The following is a 25,459-nucleotide window of genomic DNA, read 5'->3' on the forward strand; positions in this document are numbered from 1 at the left end:
AAGAACCCTGTTCTAAGTCAATGAGGAATTGTTGTATTGTGCACAGTGTTAGAAAATATGCCTGCATATGGTGGGTTCAAATTAGGATGAAGTTGGTGTCTTATTTGAGGCGTCCAAAGGACAGAAGTAGACACTTATCTAGGGTCAAACTCAGTCATGAATTTCCACTATATATAAGACAAAATTACCTCATGGTCCAAAATGTTATTCCTGCTTCTCGGGCCTCCCACTACATGTGGAACAGCTCATTAGACATGGTTGGAGCTAAAAGATTTATTTGGAGTTACCTCCTCATTTTTCTGATTTCAAAAATGTGACTCAAGTTACAAGAATGCTTTTAAGAAACTGTAAGTGTAGAGAAATATGTTTTGTCATTTAACCCAATTCTAATATCACATAAAGGATAAGAGAAGTTAAATCGAGGGATGACGCAAAATAAAACAACCACTGATATTTAAATTCCTTCAGGAAAGGAAAGCAATAACAACAACATTATTTTTAATCACCGTAACCAACAACACATCACTGTGATCACAGCTCTCTTGATAATAGACAAGGAAGGGATCAATTCTACAGCATTTATCAGAATTTAGGATAAAGGTAGGTTTCCTGTGTTGCCGGTAATGGTGGTGGCTGAGCCCCTGACGTTGTGATTTAACCTGGCACTTTGGTGGTGGCGAGCCGCTCCTCCAAATCAAGGCTAAGTGGCGGATTCATCAGTGACCTGTCGAGATGAAACACTCGCCCGACGGTGACACGGAGATGAGGCCCTGATTGGGACAAATACGTCTCCCTCTGGTGTCAGCTCTCATTCACCAGTCTGAGCACAGGCTGAAAGAAAGACAAATGTTTTGATTAGGGGTCTCTTTCAATGTCACAGCAGCCAGTGAAGAAGAATGAGATGAGGCTGTCTCCAAGGGAAGCAATAGCTGCAGACGATGAGAGGAAAATGGATGTCTCCACTGTCTGGAGGGTGTTGAATGGGGCTTCTGAGTCAGAGAAGGGGCTTTGAAATAGTCTCTTTTAATGATATTGCATTCCTGCTTCCAGAAGACGATTTCAATTTGAGCTTTATGATTGTAAAAGTATCAAGAGGTAATAAATAAAACCTTTGTGCAATGTATCAGTGACATTGGAATAGTCTGTCTGTCTGTCTGCCTGCCTGCTATTTATTTGTTTGCCTATCTGTAATCTTTATGAAATATGATCTCAATCATTGGGTTCCACATACCATCTGGAATATATGTATACATTTTGCAAAACACATAGTGATTTACATGTATTTGAAGAACAATTTTCCTTTTTAACATTCATTCTTACACGTCTTTGTTTCAAATAGTTCTGTAGTGTAGCATATGGTTGTTAACTGTAAAATAGGGATTTAGAAAAGACTTTTATGCAGTTTGGTATTCATGTTAGAAGTAAATATTCAATTAATTTAATTGAGAAGAATACATTTTAACTGTGCTCATTTATTAAACAAAAATAAGAAAAACAACAAAATACCTATTTGGAATATTAAGTTAATTGCAAGAAAAGACAGGTGTCCTAAATATTTAGAGGCTTTGTATGACATTTTCATCTTTAGATACATATTTCCCACTTCAAAGCACCTACAGAAAATGTCTATGTCAATTTGTCTCGTCATCAACGTGCACTCCAAGATTAAACCACTGTCATTTTGTCTCTTCCCAAAGAGACAAAAAATTTTTCATTTTGGATAAAAAATCTTTTGTATTTAAGCTAAGGCATATTTACTACATTTATTTGTGGTGAAATACGTTTATTAATTGTGGAGATAAATGGCCATGCAAATTGTTAATGGCAGTAAATACCTAAATATAAATTTTAAAAAAAAATTTCTGAACTTTCAGGCACACAGAGATATTCTGCTTGTCCTACTTTTTCCAAGAGCTTTGACGTATCTCTTTATTTAATCTCAGTCACTGAGACAAAAATGTTCAATGTCATGAAAGTGAAGACTTTCACTTTTAAGTTGTCAGCCCTAAAAAACTATGAGTTATGGCTGCACAAAGGGCAGTTTAATTCACCTGTCTGTGTCTGTGAATCCCCCGTAAAAGAAAAATTGGACTCTGCCTCAGAATATACGATTCTGTATGCCCTATTGAACTATGACCCTCTTTGTCCACCATCCATCAAGTCAGTCAGCTGAGTCTTTTTCAAATGCTCATCTTCCCTTAATGAATGTGATCAATCTCAATGCAGACCGACTTTAAACACTTTTAAAGGCATTTCTCCTTCCAAAAACATGCTCTTGATGCTCCCATGGTGGACCATCAAGTGCCTTACTGTCCAGACACTCATTGAGCACTGAAGACTTCATATGTCAGAGACAAGACAATAACAAGGTTGGCCCTGAGCTCTTAAAACAAACATTTAAAGAAATACTCCCATGACAGAATGAACTGAGGAGGCAAAAGTCAGTGGAGAGGGGAATACAGGCAAATAAACCATATAATGTTGACACAGAAAAACAGAAGAGACCTCTCCTGTTCAATCAGTCGCCATCTGAACCTACAAACTTCTCTTCTCCAGCTCACCAGCTCATTTGCATCTCTTTTATGTCCCCACTTTCTATTATGCAGAAGTGTATGCTAAAAATGCAGTCTGGTCTGCAAAGTGAATCTCTCTCTGTTTCCCCACTTTTTTAATCAATATGAGCCAGGGGAGGAGGGTTAGGGGGTACTCAGTTGCATTTATGCTAACTAGAAAATTTGAACCATTCTCTTTGAACCAAAGTTACCTTGGAAACCAGCCCGCAGGAGTTACTGTTTTATACAGTAATTATAATCAGCGGCCATAGGTCTTGTATTTACAGAACTCATGAACACAAAGTCTCATATACATCCAGCAATTAGATTTCTTTTGGTGTACTGTTATATTTGAGATCACTGCCTCTCTTGGCTTAGAAACTGTCAGGCTTGCAGACCTTTGCTCTTTATTAAAGATAGAAATGAAGATAAAATATATCCATGGAGGATTAGTTTGTTTTGGATTTTGGGAGAATAATCCATTCCACGCCTCTGGATTTCTTAATGAACTTTGTTTCCTATTTCTCATGAACTGAAAATGAAGATGCAGCTGCCTAAAGGGATTAAGTGAGGCGCTTGTTGCCCCGGATCCTCCACTTTTTGATGTCCATGAAATCTCCCTTCTTCTGGCCATGTTGCTGATGATAAAGAGAATGCCCTCTAGGCCCTTCTCTCTGTTGCCATTTGTAATTTTTAGAAGCCATCATTGGAGGCTATCCATCTTGATTGTGCCTTGGCAACTACCGTGCTCTGTTAATGTGCGGGTGTGAGAGAGGGCAGAAATGCAGTCTTCCAGCAGCACCGATGTTTATCTTCCCTGCTTCATAAATTTGCATTCCCACAGATAAAATTTACTCATAATGGCAAGCATCACAGCATAGATGGGCCAAGCATATTATCAGTCTGTATACAGTGTTTGTTTTACGAGTGGACAGGCAGGGAAAGAAGAATTTGGACATAACGATAAGACTGATAGTCACACATCCCTCCCTTTATTGGCCTGGTTGAAGCTTTATGAAATATTCATGATTTGTTTCTAACATAGGCTGCACCTTTGGGATTATAGTTTTTTAGATGAGAAAATGAGTTGATTTGGCTAAATAAACTCTTGGACAAATACTTCATTAGATTTTATGTTACAACCTTTTTGTAAAGTATGTCGGATTATTTTATTGCAACACCTAGCCAGTAGCAAAACAAACAAATCACTATTATCATACCTAATAGTACATTTATGATAAAAACTATGGTAAAACCCATTGAAACCCATTGAAATCAGAACCCTGGTTATCTGTGGCGGATTCTTATATGGGCAACATGGGCAACTGCCCATGGCGACATGAGCCAATAATTTATTTTGATTTTTCCACAATCTACTCAGTCATTTATGGGACAGTCTTGTTACAAAAGACCAGTGCTGATGATCTCACTTGTTTTATAAAAGCCAACTCTCCTGAACTGGGATTAGAATCCCAATAATTGGAAATAGGGTGTAAGATTAAATCTTCACAAAATAATATATGATCAAACTATATGTATATTTTTCTCATTGTTTATTATCTCCATACTTTATTACAATTTTAAATTAAAACCAATGTATATATGGTGGCATCTATTATTTGCTTCCTTGCTTTTTTCATAATTGTACTGTTACCTTGCAACAAGGAGGTCCAGGTTCAAATCCTGGACAAACTCTGCATTAAGTTTGCTTGTTATCTTTGTGGATGTGTGGGATCACGCCTGTTCCTTCAACAGTCCAAAACAAATGACTGTCAATTAGTCATTAGACTCTCTAAATTGCCCTTTGGTGTGAATATTTATATACTGTACAATTTTGTTTTTCTTTTTTTATTCTGGACTGAATGATTTGATCCAACTGTCATCCATTCACAATTTAGTCATCTGTATTTATTTGTCAGAGTTTTGCCTGAGGTCACATTGCTGGTAATCATATGGGATGTGGGTGTCAGTAGTAACAATATTACTGCCCCAATTCTATTCTTTTTTCTTCAGTTTTCTCTCTTTTCTTCTTTGCAATAGACAAACTAGAGCACTACTTCCCTGTGGGAAGCTGTTGTAAAAAAAAAATCTATAACCAAGTTAAATTTAGCTTCAGTCAAGCCATAAAAATTAATTAATGTCCAAGCAGCAAACACAAATATGTATGTGGAAATATTTAATAAAGCCACTGCCCAAAACAATTTCTCTAAAAAACATTAAAAAGATACTTCACATATTTTCCATATTAATTAGTGTGCCACCGTCACAGTAATGCATATTCTTTTGTTACGTAATGAGCAGTTATTGTTAAAAAAAACCCTGGCAGTACTGTATTTTGTAAGTAATTATGACTCATTATTCCATCCACTTACAAGCTACCTATAGTGGAGTCTTTAGTTTAGATTAGGAGATTATTTAAATGAGTTCTAACCTAAAAATCATTTCAAAAAGTAAGTTATAATAATGTCCTCAAATGTTTACTTTTCTTTCAGGACTAAAATTTAAAGAGAGTACTCTGTATAACAGAACATTTGTAATTAGGAGATTATTTTCAAATAATCTCCTTATTGCTAAAGTTTTATCCTGCAACTAAGGTCAAATTAGGAAAAAGTTAAGACAAGCTTGTCAAATAGTCAGAGAATCCACTTTCCTTTTCCATGCAGGGTGCATCTCTTTATTGTGGTTTAAACAAATAGCCCACCAGGAGGCCCTGCAGGAGGAGGGAAAGCTTTTCATTTCACCCTAAGCCCTGTGATCATCTCAATGCAGTCTATAAGTATGACTTGATTTAGACCCTATGACCTCACAACTTTAACAGACGCCTGTCACCTATGGCAACACTGAGTAAGAAAGATGACAATTATCCCACATACACAAACACACACAGTTGCACCAATTTTCTTGCAGATACTTTAACTTTCTCACCAGCTCAACCCCACAGGCAGCAATGAAATAAAACAAAGAAACTGTGGTTCTTGGCTGCTAAAAAACGAAACACACCACCACCTAACCCTCTCCTCCATATTGTGACGCTCTCCCCCCATGCTTCTAAATTGCTCGTATAAACTGCTCCGGCCAGAGGGGTAATAGTTTTTGATAATGATCACAGGCCAAGCTTTGTTGCTGTGTGGCCACATGCCGCACAGACAGCATGCTGATTATTCTTCTGAAGTGGCCTGAGTGTGTGTCAGTAACAGCAATTTTTAGGCCTGATTGGCAAAGAGCGATGAAATTGGGGGCAGTTAGCACCGAGGGGGAAAATACTGATGGAGTGTGTTGAAATGCAGCAGCCGTCTGATGGTAAACAAATTATCCAACGTGAAATGACAACATTAGGGAAAGCAAAGTGTTGGTCCACTCTGTGGGTATGGCTTTTTGCTCAGTTTTTAACTGTCTGCTGTTCTCTTTACAGCATTTAAAGAGCTGGGCACTAGTTGTCAAAGATCTATGGCCTCACTCCCCTGAATCCTGACCATTCAGTCAAACCTGGCAGCTGGATTTAATACAGTCCCTATAATTTAGTTGGCGGTGCCTATTGAAAAAAAAAAAGCATGCAGAAGGTGCCAAAAATCTGTTATGTTTTTCCACGTTTTAAAATGCTGATAGTTTTTCATCTTTGTTTTTTCATCTCGGATTTGCTGTTGTGTTATTTGAGTGGATGAAAAAAATTCCTTTCAACTGCATAAATTGTGCTTTAGGCAGCTGTAGTTTTTTAGATGTTTGAGTGAGCACTTCGCCTTTAAAAGTAAGGTAGCCTTTTCATAATGATTCATAATAAAATTGTTGAATTTGGTGAATCCAACGGGATAAAGAAAGCATTTTTTTCTGCTTTTCTCACAAATCTTTCTTGCAGCAAGAAGTTTAATCTCATTTCTTTTCTTTTGTTTTGAAAGTCTAGCCATTGTACTTATGTGGGCTGTTGCAGAGGAGGAAAAACAAAAAAGCAACAAAATAAAAGTCACAAGGTTGTCTGAGGCTTTGAGCCACAGAAAAGAGGATCTGACTGTGGTCTGTGTATGATATTTTTAAACACTGTTTAAGTGATAAAACAAGCATGTTCACCTTTCTTTTTCAGTCAGTCAGTTATTTATTCAGTTGCTTCAGTTATGGTGGATTTGTCATGTCATAAAGAGGAGTCAGGTTGTTTTCTCTGTTACGTGCTACACCTTCCAAGGATAAAGACTGGACAGATGAGGTGGTCGTTTTTGCTTGTGCTGTGATAGCCATGGAAGGATAAATCTGGTAGACAGAGATTTATTTGGCAGACAGGATAGAAAGATGGATGAATGTTGCTACCCTGATGTAAATACTCAAACCTCTCTTACATGGGTCTCTCTCTTTCTCTATTGTCCTTTACTCTGAGGATATTAGGAGATTTTTCCTTCTGAAAACCTAGCCAGGCTTTAAATTGCATTAATGTGACCGGTTCAATCTAATTAACTGACAAGTTCTCGCTAGGTGACTCTAAACTGACTTCCTTCATTGTATTTTAAGAACTTTTGGGGAAAATTTAGAAATTATAGCAAATCAGTAATGATTTTATATATATATATATATATATATATATATATATATATATATATATATATATATATGTATATATATATATATATATATATATATATATATATATATATATATATATATATATATATATATATATATATATATATATGTGGTGGGTGTATGTGTGTGTGTGTCTGTTAGAATGGGAAAAAAAGGAAAATTTTCTGATTTGACTTTCTGAAAAGACAAACTAAAAAACAAAAGGTATGTTTGCAAAGGCATTTTGGAATATGGCAGTCCACACATTCTTTGCACTGACATAATAGTTGGAGTACAATACCAGTGTCTTTGTTTTTATCACTCCCCCTCAATGAGACAAAGCATGCAACAATCACAGGAAAAAGAGTTTATCGTTTCAAGCTCATCAGATTAAAAGCACATTTTAAATACTCACACATTGATGCCTTTTTTTGTCCACAAAAAAAACACATGTGGTCGTCCTTGCTTTGCAACGTTGTGCTAATATGCACTGCATCCACATGTTTTAGTTAGTATTTTAAAGGAAAAAGGCTATTTTGGTATTTGTAGGTCAGCATGAATTTGGAATTTCCTTTTCCAGATCTGAACACTCCCAAAGGTCCTAGTTATAAACTAGTGCCACACGCTAAACAACTTTAGATAGAAAATATGCCCTTTAAGTGTCTGGGTGAATGCATGTCATTGTACATGTGCTTCAGTTGATAGGCAGAATTCTAAAGTAGAAATCAGTACTCCTCTGTATTCCTGTGTCACTTTATTCTGACTCCTCACCGCCCACCTCCCCATGCCCTCATGCATAAACACACTTACACACACTCTGCTACCACATGTACACCAAGCAACCCTTTACTGTTTCTGTACCCCATTCCCCATTAACACACCTCTAATGGAGTTCACTCCACAGCGCTTTCTGCCTGAACACTCTGTGGAGCGGTACAGTTAATAGCAGCTGCACAGTTGGAATACATGGGTGTGAGCTCGAGCTAATGTATGCTTGTGTAGCGGTGTTGGCAGACAAGATTGTGTTATCCGCTGTGGTGTGTATGGGTCCAACCCATCTGCACGGTGACATCCTGCATAAATGAACCAAGCTGAGCTATGATAGCTGTCTCTTACCCTGCGCTTTAATCCTACTGCTCCACTCCTGCATGATTACAGAAACTTGTCTTTGTATCATGAATGGTGAAATGATGGGCCACATTTGTAAGGCACCCTTTAGTGTTCCTGCAACATGCATTTGACAAGAGGTTTGACTGAAATTGGTTGAAATGGGAACACTGTGCACTTTTGTTAAATTTGTCTCTTTCATTCATCATTTGAAAGATTGAAGACATCACTTGTTCTCCTAGTTTTTGAACTTTCTCTGCCCTTGTGTCTCGATTAGTTTAAAAATGACAAGCTAATCAGATCTAACCTCTCCCTTCTTTTTTCTGTCAAGGGGTGGAGGCCATGTTTTCCCAGCAGCCCGAGGACGTGGTTGCAGTGGCGGGTCAGCCGGTGACGTTAGCATGCACCATCCCCGGATACCATGGTGTTGTCCTGTGGATCAAAGATGGACTGGCACTGGGAGTTGGCAGAGACCTCTCTGGTAAGGATTTGCATGCCTTTACTTTTTAGCATATTACCCTGCACTTATGTATCATTCGTTGTTATATTTCAACTAGTAAGACTCTGAAATGAAACATTAACATTTGGACACTGCATTCAAAAACAATTTTACATGCATGAAAAAACCTATATGTGATCGAAAACTAATGTTGCACAACACCCTGAACACACCATCTCCACACTGAAGTGGTGATTGGTGGTGGCACATCATACTGTGCGGATGCTGTTCTTCAGCAGGCACAGAGACTGATCAGAGGTACCTAAATACAGGCTGCTGAATTTCAGACTGCTAAATGACATTTTGAAAAGTAGCTGGCCTCCACCTAATTACATCACATCTCATGCGTAATTGTGTTAATTGCTTAATTTTAAGCAGAGGGACTAGTGCGCTGTTATTTAGCAACCTGATGGCCCATCCATCCTGGCTTTATACAGAAGGTATTCATGACCTTGCTGAAATCCTCATATGGTATGCTAACCTTTTGAAGTGTTACAACCCCCCCCAAGACCACCAAGGGTAAATACTGGCACTGGATGTAACACAAAATAAAATATCTGGAGCAGTTGGATTCAGTAGAAAAAAGATAGTTTAATTGACAGTTCAACATAAAATCTAAGTCACAATAAACACGCACAGGGAAGCTTTTAGCTTCAGGGTCTCCAAGGCCAAAACAACAAACAAAACATCCCCCTTTTAATTATAAAATAAAAACACTTTCTAGAAGAGAACTGAAAACAAAGTACAAAACCTGAACTCCCTGACTAACCAAGAAACAGGAGAAAAATAGTTAAACAAAATGGCAGAGAACCCCTACCAGCTTCCACTGTGAAGAAAAACAAAATTATAACCACTTTAAGCTTCACACAAATGCTCACAGCAAAATTATCCAAAGTCTCAACAAAGTCAGTTCACCGACATGATCACACCAGATCAAGGCCCAGGGAAAAAAGGGCCCTGACATCTCAGGTTTGGAGCTCTTTATGGGGTGGCTGACGAGCTCCAACACATTTCACCTGTGGCAGCCAGGTGGAACTGAAACACAAAGAAGAAGCTCTCTCATAAAGAGAGCCCCTAGAGGTCAATGACCGTAACATGAAGAAGAAAAATATGTTCATCTTGATTATTAAATTCACCCAAAACATTTATCCATTTATATCTGTACTCGGTCCCTACCATTATTCTATCAATACAGCCTATTCATTTTAGAGCTTTTCAATTTGCCTCACTCTCCTCCACATTGTAACCACTGGATGTAATTACAATTCAAGGCACAATGACTCAATATTCGGCTGTGGTCATTCACAAATACAAAATATTCTGCATAGTTATGAATGATTAAATATGAGCTGCAATAGAGATTGAGGGTTTTCTACCCTTTGACCTTTAGCAAATAGTCCTCTTTCAGCGATGCAGTGTGTGATTAAACCTCAGAGACTGACAGAAGCTCAGTAAAGCCATCCTATTCTTTCTTCGTGTCCTTATTAGGCCCCAGGGGAAGACGGAGAGGTGGCTGTAAACAATAGTCCTGCAGCCATCAAGTCTCCTTTGGAGGAAGAAGATGCAGACGGGGAGAGTACTTATGATTGTTTGAGATAGAATGGAAAGAGAGAGGGAGGGGAATATAGAGAGAAAGAGACAGAGACAGGGAGAGAGTGTAATTTTATATAGGCTCAAAGTAGAGCAGAGATATTTATCCTCTTCAGCTTTTATTGATTTAACAAGACAAAATGATCAAGATGAAATCTCATTTCCACAGCAGGGAAGGTAAGATGAAGGAACAAAAAAGGAGGAAAAAAGGAGAACATTGAGTCTTCACACTTAAGGGAACTACAGTAGATCAGCCCTTAATAAAACATCTGTGAATAGCTTAAAACTTGTGGACAAGAAGAAGTATTCTTGGCCCTCTCCACAACCATTTTCTCCTCCAGAAGAGTGATTGAGGAGGAAAATAAGGATAGTTAAAAAAGGGAAGGATTTGTGTGAAGAAAAATAGCCGCCAGCTTAGAGAAGAAAGGTTTTCTAAAATCACCAATATGTTACAGACAGGGGGCTGAGTGCCTTCTATTGAGACAGATGACACTTTTTCAAAATAAAGCACTCCACAGCTGTCCTTTTTTATCACTCCTGCCTACCTAAACACGCCATGCATGGAACGGTAAAAGAGCAATGGTACATCACTGCGGAGATGCACACAATGAAAGGAAAGTGGCAGCTGTATACGTAAAAAGTGCAACGAATCAAATGTCGCATGGAGCATTTCAATAATATAGGTCTGCTCGGCTATTCATAGAAAGAAGCTGTGTTGGCAGCATCCTCCGCCTGGGACCTGTTTCCATTCACAGGAGCAGTGATTAAACTGAGAGAACTCTTTCACCATTCAGAGCGAGAAATCATAGCACAAAAGCCAGTGATTCCTATCTGTCCCAGAATTTCTTCTTCATTCCCCCTTTGTGCCATGCTTTTCCACTCTAATTAAAGAAAGTGAAGTAGCCCTCAACATACCAATCAATGCCATGAATATGCATGATGCAGAATGTATCTGCTGTACATGGTGGTGACAACACACCTGTCAGATATAAGCAAGGTCCATTGAAAATTAAGGTGGCTGTTTACATTTTTGACGAGATAATGCCGGAAGAGTTTTTAAAAGCAACTTTGTGTTACGCCTGCTTCTCAAGAGAGCAAACTTAGCACTGGACACCTGTTTGCAGCTGCAGCAAAACCTGCTTTGATTCCCTGGTGTAAAGCAGGTACAGTACAAAGCGAATACCAGGTGAATGATGTGAATCACCAAGCCAAGATTCAAGTGTCTTCGTACTTATGAAAACCCACATGCACATACACATTGATTCACCCTCAAGACAAATCCATTTCTCCCTGATGGATTCATTACTCCTTAATGGGACTATTTTACATTGTTTGCTTTGGGTAACACATTGTGTGTTTGAAATGTGCTGAGATCCAAGATCAATGGTCCTTTCTAGGTGCACGTCACATCTGCAGAGGTGATCAGTCTTCATGTGTGCCACAGTGTAATTTCAATCACATTGACAAAATGCATAATCAAGATGCTTATATGATGGCAAAACACATTAGGATGTTTCAATTCTTCGAAAATGAGATGATAACATCCTTATCTTTTACTATCCATCATGGATGCAAATTATTTTTTTTTTCCCTGTTTGGATCCGGTTAATGCATCAAGATGAAACTGGAAGGCGGCCACGTCTCCACATAGCAATATTACTCTTAGTATGCCAGGAGCACAGATGAGGTAACTGGCACGGTAATCTGTTTGTGTAACAGAAATCTGCATGGCTTATGTGAAGCCACGATTAAGACAAGCCAAACAAAGTGTGTGGGAACCTCATTCCCGTCTCTTTGGAGGGTGCAGTTAACTCAAGGCTGTTCGACCAGAGTCAGCCCAAGTTCACATCATACAGAGTCGTGCAATGATCATTACCCTTCTGATCTGCGGTGGTATTACTGCCTTGGATCTCATCAGTGAACATAAAAACTGGAGCAAAAAGCTCTCTCTGGGTGACTTTGTGCATGAAATGATTCTTATTTATCTTCAGGCTCTGTTGTTGGGTTCAAAGAGCAGTCCATCTTTTAAAGACATGGGCTAGTTTCAGATCATCATGGTTGAGTAACCATGAGTAAAAACACCAGATGTTAAAATGACACAGAAATTAAAAGCACAATTTTAGAATATGATGTTACCAGTTTCATTTAAGATAAAATGAGGTTGGATGGAGTAATCAGTGTCAGTTTTTGCAATTCTATGTAGTACAACCAAGAGTCCTCAATTAATCCTCATAGAAGTGGAAGGCTAACATCCAGTCAGACAACACCCCAGTCCTCCATTTAGATAATTTTAGTTGTTTAAAACAACTCAAATTGAAAGCGTGCACATTCATGATATACAAAAATATATTAGCAGATATCAACCATCTAAACTTTCACAAGAGACTTTTCTGTATCAGTCTACCTCATCAGCTCATTGTGAGTCCGCTGGAATAACTTGCAACAACTGTATGACCCAAATGATCAAAGAAGTTTATTATATTTTACTCAAAATTTGCATGTTTACTCCTCTCTAAGATGGACAAGTTGCAGCTGATCAGCTGGACTGATGTAGCTGAGAGGTTTTTTTTTAACCTTGTCTGTAGCTTTGTAACACATATGTCTAAGAAACCAGGAACAAAGTTAACAATGGTTTCTTGCAGCAGTGTGCAGCAACAAGTGAAACAGGATTGCCAGTCATCATGGCAATCCTGTCAGCCAGAGCCACCATGTCACTAAAACACACAAGGTTTGCAGTTTTGAAAGTATAGATTATAAAAGCATTATTTTGATACAGTTAAAAACAAACATTGACTAATACTTACTAAGATTTTTAGTACTTTAATTTATGATTTAGTTTTGTTTAGGTTAAAGTCTTCTTCAATTTAACTAGTAAAAGTAAAGTCATAGAAAGATGACATCATCTGGTCCTATTTCTTAGCAAAACAACATGCAGCAGATCCTCGATCTAATGCTACAGCTTATTTTTGCCTTCCTCTGTTTACCCTCTCTCTAGGTTTAATATTTGTGTTGAGGCGTTCTTTTGTCCTTCGTATTTTTACTGTATAGACCCTTAAGATTAAAGGCTTCACGTAGGAGGATGAAATGCACAAAGTGTCTTAATCGGCTGTAACTCACCCCACCAGCCTATAATGAGACCCACTTCATGCTCTATTAAAAGCTGCTGGATTCAATGAAGCCGAATTCAGTAATTGGACACAGAGCATATGATGGGTTTTGCCGTAGACACATCCATGAACTTAATAGCTGTTATACCACTGCCCACTCTATCTGGGAGCTAAAACAGAAAATCACTAAAGGCCCGGGGTTTTGAGGAATCTCCAAGGTGACCGTAGGTTCGAAGATTTGGAGAAATCAATTTTTACCCCCTTATTATTTGTTGCCCTTAGGTATCAGTCTAAGCTTACACACCTAGGTAGAAACTAGCAGATTTCTTTTAGGTGTGATTGATGAGCGAGAAGGAAGTGAGCCTAAAGTCTGAAGTTTTGTTTCGCAAAATATAGCGTAAAGTTTAGTTGGAGCTTTGTGTACAGCCTGGCCTTGTGTTCCAGAAAAAAAATCTTCACTCCAATTTCTGGTTTCATCATCAATCAATTACAGAAGGACAGCTGGAAGAAAAAGCTCCACTCAGTTGGAAATTCTTCTCATTCTTTGACGTACAATATTTATGAACATAAATTCTCCTTGCGTTCCACAAATTCTACCCATAATAATCATGATAAAGAAGCTAGGTAAAAAAGAAATAGAAAAGGGAACTGGAGAAAAGAAAGTTTCTGAAAACATGTTATATACCCCTCAGTGCTCATAGGTTAAACAACTGTATATTTTAGCTTATTTGCCCCTGTGGAGACATACACTTCACAACACATGGGCTATGCAAATTTTTAGATTAGCTTAAGAGTGTTATCTTCAAAACCATCTGTCTTGACACCCTAGGTCTCCTGGATATTCCTCTGCTTTCTTCTCCTCTTATTAAACTGTAAATCATTTCACACAGTAATCTTGAAACAACTCGAACTGGAGCTGCTCCTGTTTACTGTTGCAGTAAAACATGGTTCCTCAGCATACAGCAACTTTCACAGCAGCTCAATTACACTGCCAGGAGTGTTGTAAAAATGTATTGTGAGTAAATTAACAAATGAACAATCTAGCCACATAAATTAATAAAGTAATCTATCCTTACCTCCGTTAAAATTATCTTTTTTTTACAGCTCAGTTAATATGCTTTTACCAGTGCTGTGTAAGGCAGTTTGCAAAAGAGTTATTCTTTTGATACATGAGAATAAAACGTAAGAAAAAAATACAGAAATTTGCACATTTGCCTTTGGCAGATGAACTGTATTTTGACACTAAAAGTGAGATAAAATAAACAAATTGTTTACATTGCAGGCTATCCACGTTACACAGTGATTGGCGACCATGGCTTAGGGGAGCATCATTTGCGCATCCAGCGTGTCGAGCTAATGGACGATGCAGTGTTTGAGTGCCAGGCCGTCCAGGCTGCTATGAGGTCCCGTCCTGCCCGGCTCACTGTGCTGGGTAAGTCAGAACTAAGTACACACAACCATCAAACAATACAGCTGTGGAAGAGCCAACCACCATCCAGTCACAGCTGAGCAAGCCCATGTTTTTGTAGAGATTTCAAGGTTATGTGGTACCAAAAATACTTCTCTAGGATTAGTAATATATATATATATATATATATATATATATATATATATATATATATATATATATTATTCAGGACAGAAATACTATACAGCCATCCTTTGTCTTGCGTTAATCCAACATTAAGTTTATGGAGTAACCATTACAAGAACCCTCAGACATCTCTCTTCAGCTCTTTCTGGAAGATTCCAAAGCATTCCTAAGCCAGAAGGAATAAATAGAGGGTCTGTTATTCCCCATTTTAACTTTAACCTGTTCACTTAAATGTACATTTCCTCCTTTCACTGTTAGACCTTTGCTTTTTGTTGTTCTGCCTAGACATAAGTAGGTGTTATGTACCTGTAGGTATCATGAAATTGATGACATTTTTAGAAAAAAAATAAACACAATGGTTTGGTCACAGTGCTTACACTGTACTCTATGTAAAGTCACTCGTTGACAATGAGTGATTTGTTTAGTTGTAACAAACTTTTAAAAGAATTTCAGATCAAAGAGTTTAGTTTATTTAGCAAGAGGAGAATAAAATAATCATTATTGTAACACGAGAACAATCACCTGTGGTTCTTTTACAGTAACTTAACTTCTGAAGACCAAACACATTTAAATACACTTCCTAGTCATGTAAAGTTTGCAAGTTTGCAACACCTAGAGATGTTTTTGTAAGTTAAGTCTGCATGACATGCGCCAAATAAGCGTAATTGCTCAACATCCCCTCTCCACAAAACTGTGACCAGTTGTTCAGGACAACTAAAAAAAACGTAATTCTTCTGTCCTAGTGCGTTTTCTGGTTTAAATTTCTGTTCAAGTGTTTGGCCTGTATCCTGGTAAATACAGTGTAAATGGTCAGTGTAAATAATAGCCCTGGAAAACTACTCTTACTCCTGGGAAAAGTTCATTCTGTCAAAAAGTCCTTACAGTCCCTCTAGTGAGATTTGGATCTGCCCCATGGTCTCTTCCCAGTGGAACATGTCTGGGAAACCTTCAGAGGGAGGTACCTAGGTGGAGCAAGGTCTAAACTCAGAGATCCCACTGGATAACAGAGCTCTTCAATTAAGCTTTAAGGCAGAGCATAGCCACACTAGAGGAAGCTCGTTTCAACCGCTTGCATTCAGGGTCTCATTTATGATCTATATGCTTTGAGCAAAGGTCAAAATTACAACATATACTGATCTATATATGGAGAGCTATGCTTTTTGGCTCATTCGGTTATTCACCATGGTAGACCAGAGAAGAGCCACCAATGCAGGCACCTCCAAAATATACCACAATACTTCCCTAGGTGTACATGACTGCCCATGACCAAACCAGGAACAAGTCTCCTGGGGGCAATTTGAGTTCACAAGATTACAAGATTAAGCATAAAATCAACAAGGACAAAGAAAATTATTGAGTTGGGTAAAAAACAAACATCTAATCTTTTTTTTATGTTATAATGACATTTTTACCCCAAGTGAATCTTTTTAAAATGAAATGCTGTAGATAAAAGAATAAGACAAGAGTGAAACATTTGCATGGACGTTTGGCTCTATTTGTACATTTTCATTCTAATTACCTTGTCTCAGGCCTTCATTTTCAAAATTACTTTTAGCTTGAGAGCTCACCTAGTCTTAATTTTTCTTTAGTGGGTTACCACTGAGCGTTGTCATTTCTGTCTTACTGGGTAGCACTTTTAGGCTCATCCCTCTTTGTTAGTCCCTTCAAGCTTCCCGCTGCCTTATACATTCTCCTCAACTGAATGGTTGCAGAGGAAATAGCTGGAGTCCAAGAAGGAGCAAAGAGAACAAGAGAAAGAATGGAAAAAAGAGAAGGGGAGACCGAGCGGGGCGTCTGCCACGCAGTCCAAACCATCAGCCACTGATCCGGCTTATTGATTCTGCCTAATGAAAAGTGAAACTAACGATTTGTAGGAGAGCAGGAACCCAGTAAAGAGAAGAGAGGGGAAGACAAAGTGCAGCAGAACTTTCTGCGACTGGTGACTCCCTCTTTGAAAATGAATATGAATAAATGTGCTTATTGTTACTGAGACTTCAGCAAAATTCCACTGTCTAATATTTCTGTCTGAAATTATCCATCTTTCGAATGACAAAGGCAGAAAATGAAACAAGTGCTACTTTAGTTCCACGTAAGAAAAGTCGTTGGCTAATTAATTTGATCAATTTAGGTGTAATTTTATTTTCACAAGGTGGCATTTTAGCTGTCCTCCTTCGTACCACATTCCTTAATTTAAATTCCTATGCTTGAGAATTTGAAAACAACTTTATAATTCCCCACATAAAGCATTCCACTATGGGGAAGAAAATACACAATATGCATTTATATTTTCTATATTTGCTGAAAATTTTAGTTTTGGTAGTTTTGGAGTTTTCTTTAATTGTGTGTTTTGTTCTCTAGCTTGTTATAGGTTTGTCTCTGTGGATTTCTAACTTTCCCTCTTTTAGAAATGCTATGCCTGAAAATGCTGTAAACAACATCTGTCTATGATTTTTTTATATTTTTTTTGTTTAAACAGCTCAATTAATTATCACATCTTACACAGCTTTTGTTTCCACCATAGGTGTAAATGATTTCAAAGCTTGCACTTAAATTGTGGCTGTCTTTTTTTTTTTTTTCTTGTGAGAGAATATGTTCCTGGCATAATTATTTAAGGTCTTGATTTAATAACAAAGGCATCATTATTGTACATGTTGCAGGTACTTTTTTTCAAATTCCTTGGCCCAAACTTCTTCAACAATGGACAAAATCTCAGTAACTAAATGTTTGCTACGTGAATCAAGTCAAGGGAATTTGACAATACTTTTGAAAACTGACAAAAGCTATAAATTGTCTTTATTCAGTTGATAAGAAATTAGTCAATGTTTCCTTTTAATCCATATATTGCAGTTTTCATGCTTTTCTTTTTAGGTAGTCGTAATATCTTTGAAGTATTGAAAATGCTGCTTTAGTGTCTTTTCCAAAGTAGAATGATGGCTTCATAAATAACTGTGTTGCAAATAAGCCTTGGTCAGTGCTGAACTCCTCTGTTTTAGGCTGACCAAAAAATTTTAATTTAACATAGCTATGAATCTGTAATTTCATTTCATTTTTAGCCAGTTGCAAATCTGGTTTGTCCCTTTTTTTTTAGCATTTCCCCAAATCCTGCTATAATATATATCAATAAGTGTTATCTGTCAATCTGACATGCAATCTTTACCAGAAAAGGATTGTATTTTTAGTCTTCTTGTGTCCGTCTGCTTTATTGTGATCACGGTATTTCAATTACATAGAAAGATTGTGTTTGGAATGTTTTTGAAAAGGAATTATTTATTTGTGTCAAATTAATCCACTTTACTGTATCAATTGTCTACTTATACTGACTATTCTTTTGTTTTTTGGATGTATTGGTTCTTGGCAAAACAACTTAAACATGTAATATTATAACCAGCTGAGTGTGGACTGGGAGACTAGATAGGAAAATAAAAACAAAAATGGATTCTTTCTTCTACATTAGTTTCTTTTAAGTAGCATGTCATGGCATACCTGTATGTCTGGCTCCATCGCCACCATTTACAACAATTCATGTTAAATACCCATCATAAGCTGTTATTTACTTATTAGCAGAAGAATAAAACACTATTTCTCCAGGTCTTTACATTTTGTTGTGCCAACATACAAAAGCAGTACAAGAACAAGTGCTGCAACTGTTTTTTTTTGTTTGTTTGTTGTTTTTTTTTCTGTACACACCACCGCAGAGAAATGGAAAGTATTTTTTTCAGCTATTTGGCTTACTTAGGGTGAGAGAGTTTATCACTTCCTCCCAAAAGGTAGAATAGAGGGTGTTTGTATAATCCTCTGCCAAGCAAGATGACTTCTGAAAGCACTGCCAAGGAGAACTTCAGGCTGATGTATACGGATGGTAATGGAGAAAATATATGCAAGTCCTGTGTCAACGCAAACTCCAAGCTGTCAATTACTTGCCAGTGTGTGACAGTGAGTCTATTGACTGGGAAGAAGGCTACAGCAATACACACCTACAGTATGGTCACACATGGACAGAAATGCACAGGAAAATATACACACAATACACACACACCTTTAAATTTACTAGCAAACACACACTCAGAAACTTTTTTTTCCTTACCTGACAGCAGAATAAATCTACAGTAAAAGTCTCTCCTGCATCTTTCATAACTCAATATCAACCAAACTCCACTCTGTGCCATTTCAGACAAAACTCTCTTCAATGACTTTGTAAATAACATTAGACACATATTTACTCCCTTAACTCTCATGGAATAGTTTTTGTTTGCTTTTCATCTTTCTGCTTTTCACATTAATGATTAGCTAAATGATGATTGGAAGAGATGCGACAGACTGGCGACCTGTCCAGGGTGTACCCCGCCTCTCGCCTGGAACATTAGCTGGGGATAGGCACCAGCAACCCTCCCGACCCCATCAGGGACAAAGGGTGAATAGAAAATGGATGGATGGATAGGTGATTGGAAGAGAAGCAACTAAATGGTGTCAAAAGTTCAGGAAGGCTGACCTTACTAATCCATCTATTTCCAAGAAAATATGGCATATGGTTTTATTAAACCTATGGCAGCCAGCTGTCAATGAAGAAAGAGAAAGATAATGCATAACACTGACTCCATCAAAACTCGCAAAGGATAGCAGAGGTTCCCTCTTTGAAATTCTCCTAGAACTAAACTGGCAGTAAACTTAAACCCATACAAACATTTGCGCAGCTTGAAGGCTATATACTCAGATGCCAAAGGAAAAATCAAGGTCTTGTGAATTAGTCATGAGGGATGAGAGTGGAGGGTTTCAGGTCCAAAACCTACCCCTGAGGCCAATTATACCACTTGTAGTAAGTTGGCAATGCTTCAGATTTTGCTCTAATCTTTTTACCTCAGTTTAGGAAAGACTGTATTGGGGGAGAGAGACCACTGCTCCCTTATTAAGGATAAAAAGAAGAAAGAAATGTCCTAAGTGTATACACGTGACAGTCTATTCAACAGCTAAAGACTTGTCACATCAGATGTGATGGCCCCTGATTCTTATGTAAATTGGTCATTGACAGGATTTTCATTTTCAGAGTTTGGTCCTTACCCTTTTATATATATATATATCCTACTTCATACAACTAATCAAGCTCCTCTTTTTAAGCCATGAAATCAATTAGTCCAAAATATGTTTTACATCTTTCTTGACAAAGGCAAATTTTTTATTAAAGTTTTTTTTGTTTTTGTTTTTTTTGTTTTTCCTATGGTATTTTTAATTTAATCTTTACTTTGTGAGTGAGTCTTATATTATTAGCTTCAATTTTATAACATCCAAATGCATAGAGCATGAAGCTACCTCCTCTCTATCCTACTTTTCAGTGAATGAATTTCCTCCTTATAGTTTGCTGGGGTGTGTTATTAATTGGTAAATTAGCTTGTATTTAAATCAACTAATTTTATATGTTTTCTATTGTTCCAAGCACAAATGTTAGCTGTATGTGGTCATGTGATGTTGTAGCTGAGCCTGTTAAAAAAAATGCACAAAGAGCAAAAATATACAATCTATTAATAACTGCAGTACACTTAACCAACCTTAAAGCTACAGTGGGCTCTGATGACAGATCCACTCTTCTAATTAAAAATGCATCCATGATTCGTCAGACAGAGAGTTAAACACCTCAGAGGCCCCTGATGCCTCAAATATAAAATGTCTTGCCTGTCCCATGTAATAAAATCTAAGGTCCAACACTACTGAGAGTTACTCATGGATATAATTTCTGGTAGTGCATAAAGTAACGAGATGACAATAGTCAAAACATACTCAAGTTAAAATATAGATTTAGCCACTTAAAAAAAGTTAATTTATCTTTATTCTTTTTTAAAAACAACACATTTTTTTTTATTTATTTTCTTCTTAGCATAGAACAACTACAAAACCAAACATAGTAAAATGAACTGCTGTATGATCTGTACCATATTTAATAAAAGGGGCAGCACCAATAAACAGCACATTAAAATGGTGTATATTAAAGAAGGAGAAGAGCTTAAAACAGAAGAAGATTAAAGCTAAGACTTTCAAATGGAAATGTACGACACTCTTTGAGCCTAGGAAATAGACGGACAGACCGGGACTAATGTGATTCAGTTTCTTGGTCCTACTTGGAAAAGCAGAAACAGAAGACATATTTAGTAATATTTTAAGTTCAGCAGGTAAAATTACAACTTTGTTGTGATGGTGATTTTATATATATATATATATATATATATATATATGAAATATTTCCTACATTTAAGAGTTTGATATACACTCACAGACCATTGTACAGATAACAGAAAGTGCTTGTGTCATAATCAAAATGTTGTCTTGATTTTTACCGACTGTACCTGAAAAAACTAATATAACAAAATTGGTGGGAATGATAAAAAAAAAAAAAAAATCATATTTAACTTTCGTACCTACTGAACAGTGTTGTGTTTACTTGTAATCACCTTTCTCACCCATTAATTTTGCTCGATGACAGTTTTTACAGGTTGGCTTGTTGAATTTACATTTGACTTATGCTAAGAGAGCCGTATTTGACAGGATCACTTGTTCAATAATTAAAAAGAGTTTTATGTGAAGTTTTTTTCAGGGAGTGAAACTCAAAGACCTTCTCAAACATTTGTCAAAATGAAAAGCATTCATGAACACAATGTGATGCCTGTTGTATAACAGACATAATTGATAGCATGCCATTTGAATGAACCATTGTGGGCAAGATATTTGTTTTCCCTTCCCCTTGCATTGTTAATGTTTTGGACCCACGCTTCGGCAACAATATTCATGTGCACAAAGGCCCAAGGGTACCTTTTGTTATTGTTGCTTCCAACTGCCAACGCTGAATCAGCCATTTCAGTGGATAAGTCGGAATTCATTATTTCTCAAGGATCATGCTGCCATCTTTTTAGTAATGGAAATTAACTTGAAGGGCATGGTATAAACGGCAGAACAGGCTAGAAGAAAAGTAAAGTAAATGAGGAGTTTTAACTCTTTATGCTGAAAAAAATACAAAACTGCTTCACATTAAAATTGAACTTTATCCATATATAAAATGTTTGACAATCCATAAGTGCTTAATGTAATATTATGGTATTTTACAAAAGATTCTTAGGTGCTCAAATGCTTTTCCTGATTTAGAGAGCAATAGTAATTTTACAAACTAATGGTTTGGTCTGATTTTACACAATAAATCTATAGAATGATTAAAATACCTCTTAAAAACCTGCAAAAAAACAACTTTATCTTAGGGTAAATTTGTACATAACATGATCAATTCTCAAATAATAGAAAAAAATCCATTCCTTTTCTCTATATAGTGGCATGTCATGTCATCTCATGGTAATTTGCATAAAAAAGTCAATCTAATCATACACATATTACAATTGATTCTAGTGATCAAATTATTAATCAATTGTAATTTATTATTGAACTTTAGTTTTGAACAAGTTTTCTGTGTAGAAATCCAGCAGATTGCACTGAGTCATTGACTTGCAGCATTCACTCTTCCTGGACAACCATGTAGTGACAGTATACAAACCCTAATGTAGCGAAGCATATAAGGAAAAAACCTCATGCATGAGAGAAAAACCTCCCCTTCAACAGGATGAAACCTTTCAGCAGAACCTGTCTCAATGCAAATAGCCATTTGCCATGACCAATAAGGGACTTGAAAAGACAGGGCAGAATACACCACAAGAAACAGAAGAACCGATGTAGGAATACTTTCAGTGTCAATAAATAAAAAACGTTAACTGCAGGAATGGGGCTTTTAGTTGCTGTCATCATTATTTCAGCCGATCCCCCAACCCAGGAACCTATCAAAGTTAAGCAGAATGCTGGACAAGGTATACCTTCCATGGAAAGTAAAAAAACTGAGATGACATAACGTTAACAATTAAAATAACAACAAATAATGCAAATTGGAGAGTTGTAGAAGACAAAGACTAGAGTGATGAAAAATGGTCTGTTTGTTTTCCAGCAGCCTAATTCTATTGCTGCATAACTACACGAGTACTTAGAGAAAACCTAAACCTACTGAACAGTCTTGTGTTTACTTCTAGTCACCTTTCTCACCAATTACTTCTGTTCGAATTAGACAATAGAAAGGAAGAGCCAGGGAGATCCGGTTTCCCAGACTGCATGGCTCCCCACCGGATTAGGCTCTACCTTCTTCTACTTCTCTATCTCCAAGGTTACTCCCTCTCTCTTCCAACAGCTAGGCAGTTGACTCTCGATAACTGTCGAGAAACACTCAAAAAACACATGATTAACACACCCAGATAATTCTTGTAATCCTCTAATCAAATAAATTATTTTCTGTTTTTAACTATGACCTTCATCAAAATAGAAAATGTTAAGTCAAGTCTTAAAATACACAGCCTGTCTGGGACTGAAACTGTGAGCTGATTCAATAGAAGAGGAACCTGACAACTAAAAGACCTGCCTCCCATTCTACTACTTTTAGAAATTCAAGGAATCACCAATAGAAAACCTGCAGTATGAGTGTGAGGTGCTTTGTTAGGAACATATGGAATAATCAGATCTCTTGATTATTAAGGACTTTATATGTGAGATGGAGAATTCTGAATTATGTTCTGGATTTAATAGGGAGTTAACGATGGCAAGCTGAAATAGGATAGATTTGGTGTCTCTACTGTTTTTCACCAGTAAAAAATGGATGTACTCACTGACACTTTCAATGTTTTTGAAAAGGGCAGCATTTTTAGTTGAGTTTACATGGCTACATGTGCATGCATGGACTCTCTCCAGATTCTCTGGTTTCATCCCACAGTCCAAAAACATGCATGCTAATTTAACTGGTGATCATAATTTCATCTCAGAAGTGAGAGTTTGTGGGTGTGCATGGGTGACACGTGTGTTGGCCCGGTGGTGTGCTGGCAACCTGTCCTGGATGTATTAGCCTCTCGCCTGAATATAGCTTGTACTTGGTCCAGAAACCCCTCTAATGAACATGAGCGAGATTATCTGGGTAGCAAGAAATTAGTTATTGGCTGAATTGACTTAGCATATATTCTAGTGTACAATGTAGTTGAGACTAAATAAAGCAAATCACTTGAGAATGGTGTTGGTATAAAATTGTAATGTCCTGCTTGGTCTTTTCACCTTTTCATCCTAAGTGTAATTTTCAGCACCTGACTTCAAAAATTCTAAATTCTTAATTTAAGGTTGCGGAATAGAAAATTATGTTTTGATTATAATTTTTGTAATTAAAAAGCAAAACGTGGTAAGGTCATCCATTATGGTGTAAAACTGATGCCTGAAACTGCCTGTGTACTTGGATAACTATATGAATTATCCAAGTACACAGCTGTACAGTAAGCTCCCAAGTTTACTGTAAAAGCAAAAGAAAATCTCCAATGAACAAGTAACTCAATTGGGGAGAGAACTGAATCTAAAACAGCCATATCTCCTTTACTGTAGTGCCTTTAAAAACTTCCTAAGGCTCATTAAGTTTTGTAACCAAATCCTCTTTCACTAGAGTTGGACTAAGCCTCACCGTCTAAGAATTATAAACACATGTAAGTGGAGATAAGGTGTCCAAAGCTGCAGTCATTCTAGAAGAAAGTCTGACTGTAACATTCATATTTCACTTTTTTCTCTGTTATGTTCTCTGCAACTCGAGACAGGAAGATAACTACATCTATGATATCAGAGTCTGAGAACAGGTGTGTGATTATGGCTGACAGATTGCAAGCAGGATTTTTTTTTTCTGTCTATCTTTCTACATTTCTGCTGAAGGAGAAAAGATGATGTGAATACATCTGTGCTCTGCACAACAACAGCTCCGACTGTGTACAGGTGTTGAACTGATTTTGAATTCGCTGTCTTTACTAAATGTTGTTGCCTTGGCTATGAATTCAAGAGCTACTGGAAAACTCTCTTCTTGCACTTACAAAACTTTTTAAAAGCGAATAATTGGCAAGAACCAAAAATAAGAAGCTACTATTTTTAAAAATATAATTTGGAATCTGAAACGTGAAGCTCCTGCCTCCTCACTTTTAAACACATACACACACGCAAGACTGAAAACTATAGCAACAACGCGGTGAGCAGCAGTGTCAGCTCCCTCGCAATCTGTGCTGAGCGTTGTTTGCAGCTACACATGGCTAAGCTGCGTTGAAGCAAGTGTTTATCAGATCTGGCATCTCCTCATTTTGTTTTCATCCTTAGTTCATTTCATCTGGTGCTATTTATAAATATCAAGGGTATTACTACCAAAGACCCTCTGCATTCATTAAGATGTTTCACTAATTGGGGAAGAAAGGGAGTTCTGACCCGACTATTCAAAGCCTTGATTTCCCAAATGATAAGAAATTCTAGGTTGGGGAGAATGAGGAACTTTTAAGGTAAGAGTTCAAAAATATGTAGAAAGGCACGGGGGAATGATCTTGTATGATTAATTCAGATCTACTTTCATTAATGCCTCACTGTCCATCAAATTTGATGAACAGCAATG

General features: G+C 37.2%; 1 protein-coding gene across 17 annotated transcripts in view; it reads left to right on the plus strand.

Annotated features, from left to right (window-relative positions):
• The window catches only part of kirrel3b (kirre like nephrin family adhesion molecule 3b), a 217,516-nt gene that overhangs the window by 128,657 nt on the left and 63,400 nt on the right, over positions 1 to 25,459 (plus strand). For all 17 annotated transcript variants that reach the window (XM_044119064.1, XM_044119069.1, XM_044119066.1 and 14 more), the window contains 2 exons: positions 8,536 to 8,685; positions 14,683 to 14,832. In XM_044119064.1, the coding sequence (XP_043974999.1) occupies positions 8,536 to 8,685; positions 14,683 to 14,832 (300 nt within the window). The remainder of the gene's footprint in view (positions 1 to 8,535; positions 8,686 to 14,682; positions 14,833 to 25,459) is intronic.

Source organism: Gambusia affinis, linkage group LG06 (assembly GCF_019740435.1).
Source record: "Gambusia affinis linkage group LG06, SWU_Gaff_1.0, whole genome shotgun sequence".
Lineage (NCBI taxonomy): Eukaryota > Metazoa > Chordata > Actinopteri > Cyprinodontiformes > Poeciliidae > Gambusia > Gambusia affinis.